The sequence below is a fragment of the Papaver somniferum genome, chromosome 11, assembly GCF_003573695.1.
Source record: "Papaver somniferum cultivar HN1 chromosome 11, ASM357369v1, whole genome shotgun sequence".
NCBI classification, from domain to species: Eukaryota; Viridiplantae; Streptophyta; class Magnoliopsida; order Ranunculales; family Papaveraceae; genus Papaver; species Papaver somniferum.
The window spans coordinates 128,907,184-128,909,894 of record NC_039368.1 but is presented as its reverse complement, the minus strand read 5'-3'; the positions used below and the strand labels follow the sequence as shown (position 1 = coordinate 128,909,894).

The 2,711-nt window shown below is 36.2% G+C and overlaps 1 protein-coding gene across 1 annotated transcript; it reads right to left on the bottom strand.

Annotated features, from left to right (window-relative positions):
• Nucleotides 1–655: 655 nt before the first annotated feature.
• On the bottom strand, nucleotides 656–2,711 carry LOC113325126. Its single transcript, XM_026573350.1, has 5 exons — nucleotides 2,042–2,711; nucleotides 1,626–1,931; nucleotides 1,087–1,112; nucleotides 888–969; nucleotides 656–780 (listed from the first exon to the last, which is right to left on the bottom strand). Exons 1-5 carry the CDS (start codon nucleotides 2,709–2,711, stop codon nucleotides 656–658), a joined length of 1,209 nt encoding a protein of 402 aa, XP_026429135.1.

Below are 2,711 nucleotides of genomic sequence, written 5' to 3'. Positions count from 1 at the left end.
TGCTCTCGCACTGCGAGTGCAATCCAAGCATACCCCATCTGAGAAAAAAATGGCAAGGTTTACTATTTAAGCATATGGATCAGAAATAGTCGGTGACTCGTAGCATCACTGATTCCACATTCAAGAAATGAAAAAAAAATGGTTCCGTAAAATTTGATTAAGAACACATACTGTATACTGTCCTAAATGGACTCGTAGCATTGCTGATTCAACGTTCAATAAATGAAAAAATATGGTTCCGTAAAATTGGATGAAGAGTACATATTGGAAACTGTCCTAGATAGTGTGGGCTTGAGCCAAATTTTGAAACTCAGGATTAGGGGCTCCTTAGTTATAATTGCTAAATTCGTAGAAACACAAGTCATCAAACAAGCTATTGCCTAATCTAAACTCATCTAGACGCTAATGTACAGCAGAAACTTGCTATATGGGAAAAAGGCGTGCTACTGTACTCAAACTTCGACAATAGAAGACACAAGAAGTTGTATCAAAACACATCGAAACTGATCAAAGTTATAAGATGCTTACTTCTTTTTGCAATTCGACGTATTTTTGGTTGGCGGAGATCAGATCTACTTCCACGTAAAATACCTTACGACGACTGTTCAGAACAATTCACTCCATCAGATCCTAAACAATTCCAAGCAGATAAAACTTACTTCTTCTCAGCTCTCTCCTCAACTGCCTTCAGTAACATCTGAATGATGTCAGTGTCGCGGAAAGGCAACTCATTTATCGTGCAATGCCTTTCGACACCTTTTCTTGTATTATATCCAGCAACTACAAAACATACAAAAATGTCGTTGCTTAAACCCAACTCCTCACAAGAATCAACCGAGTAATCAAGATTGATATATCATCAATAACCCAAATTAAGAATTACTTACGGAAACCAGTAATTCGATTGTCAGCAGATACACAACCAAGAGAACACTCAGGGAATTTAATATAATCTCCAAGTGTTCTCAACTACAACAACAACAACATAATTAATTCTATGATCAGTTTGAAATTCTTCATTCATTGAGTTCAAATTAAAATAAAATGATTCAAGACACGAAGAAATTCTTACAGTACTCTGAGCACCTCTCGAATGGTTGCTTCCTCTATTTCTGTTTCAGAAAGTGTGTAAAAAATGAATTACGGTGTCGTTTTCTCTGATCAGAACTCAGAAATGTCTATGTGCAAGAAACCAAGAACCGAAGTCTATTTCAACCTGAATGATTGATTGAAACCATGTATCTTTAACTTTCATAAGTCCAAATTGAATCCTACAGAAATCACGACATTAATTGCAACATGATCAGACTATTTGGCAAAGATTTTAACTAGCTGCTTAGCTCCATGAAAAAGTAAATCATTACAAAATTTATTATGAATTTAAAAATAAAAAAAAACACAAAGAGAGTGAATGAGAAGCTGTACCTAATAGTTGATATAAGTTGAAGTAGAGCAAGCTGAATTACTTCTTCTCCTCCATCAACCCAGTTGTATTGTAACAGATGGGAGGGACTTGTGGAGATCATACGCCTGAAGCTTCTTTTCCAGTTTTCCGCAACCCCTTATGTTTAATTCCGTGAGAGAAGAAGTCCATAATCTTAAATCTGGTATAGATGTCAAATTACCGCACTCTTTGATCCCTAGTTTCTCAAGGCAATGGAAGAAATTATCAGGTGGTGGAGGTGCGAACAATTCTTCCAAATTTTCGAACTCGATGATGTACAACTCAGTTAAGAAAGGGAATAACGTTCTTGCAGTTGCTGTAGAACCTTTGTTTCCTTCTTCTACTTCTTCTTCTTGGTTGTAATAAAACTCCTTACCTAAACACTTGATTGAATTCATTCCTTGCATCTCAAGAATCTGAAGACACGGGAGTTGACCCAAGCCTACTAATTTTTCACAACTCTTGCAGTCGAAAAGTGTTAATTGCACTAAATTAGGAAGACAACTCTATAGTTTAACTTGGTTAAATTATAGAGGAGAGAGATTGAATCGGGTAACTCTGAGATGCTTGTATATGAAATATCAAGGGATGATAAACATTTGGTGAGCATCGTCAAAGAATCAGGTAGAAGTTTGGCGTCTGATAAACATAAATCTAAATGTCGCAAATTAATCAAAGAGCCAATTCCTTCTTTGATAACGTTTTGAACATTTTTGGAATAAAAAAGGTCGAGAGTTTGTAGATTGTAGAGTTGATGAATGGACTCAGCATGAACATCTTCAAGACTAGAATAACTGAGGTCTAGGTACCTTATGTGTTTAATCTTTAAGCTAGAAGTTTTCATATTTCCACGAGCAGAAGATAGCCGATATATTACACGTAGACGCTTGTTACTCGGTGCACTAGGAAAAACGAAACCTTCTTCTTGGAAAAATATTGTCCGCAATTTTGTTGCGCCCTTTAATATATCAAATTCTTTTTTTGGTATTCCTTCCGTGATTAACCGTAGCCGACGAATTTGAGACACATCGTTTTCCATTTCACTTGTACTCAGAATCGTGACTTCCTGACTGCCAACAACAACACTTAACGCAAGATCATGTACTAAATCATGCATTTTAAATGTTTTAATGTCACCTAACTTGTCTTTCTTTTGTACATCTTGAAAGAAAGAGTTGGACAACAGACTAAGGAAGTAATCATTACCAATATCTTCCAAGGAGTTTCGATTTCCTCCATTAGATGGATGAATGAATCCTTCGGCCAT

What these genes read in the sequence shown, in the direction of transcription:
- LOC113325126 (XM_026573350.1), bottom strand. Translation starts at nt 2,711, where the DNA reads ATGGCCGAAGGATTCATTCATCCATCTAATGGAGGAAATCGAAACTCC. An exon ending in TTTGACGATGCTCACCAAAT is followed by an intron (nt 1,932 to 2,041) that starts GTTTATCATCCC and finishes TTCCTAATTTAG; the next exon opens with TGCAATTAACACTTTTCGAC. An exon ending in ACTAGGGATCAAAGAGTGCG is followed by an intron (nt 1,113 to 1,625) that starts GTAATTTGACAT and finishes TTTCTGAAACAG; the next exon opens with AAATAGAGGAAGCAACCATT.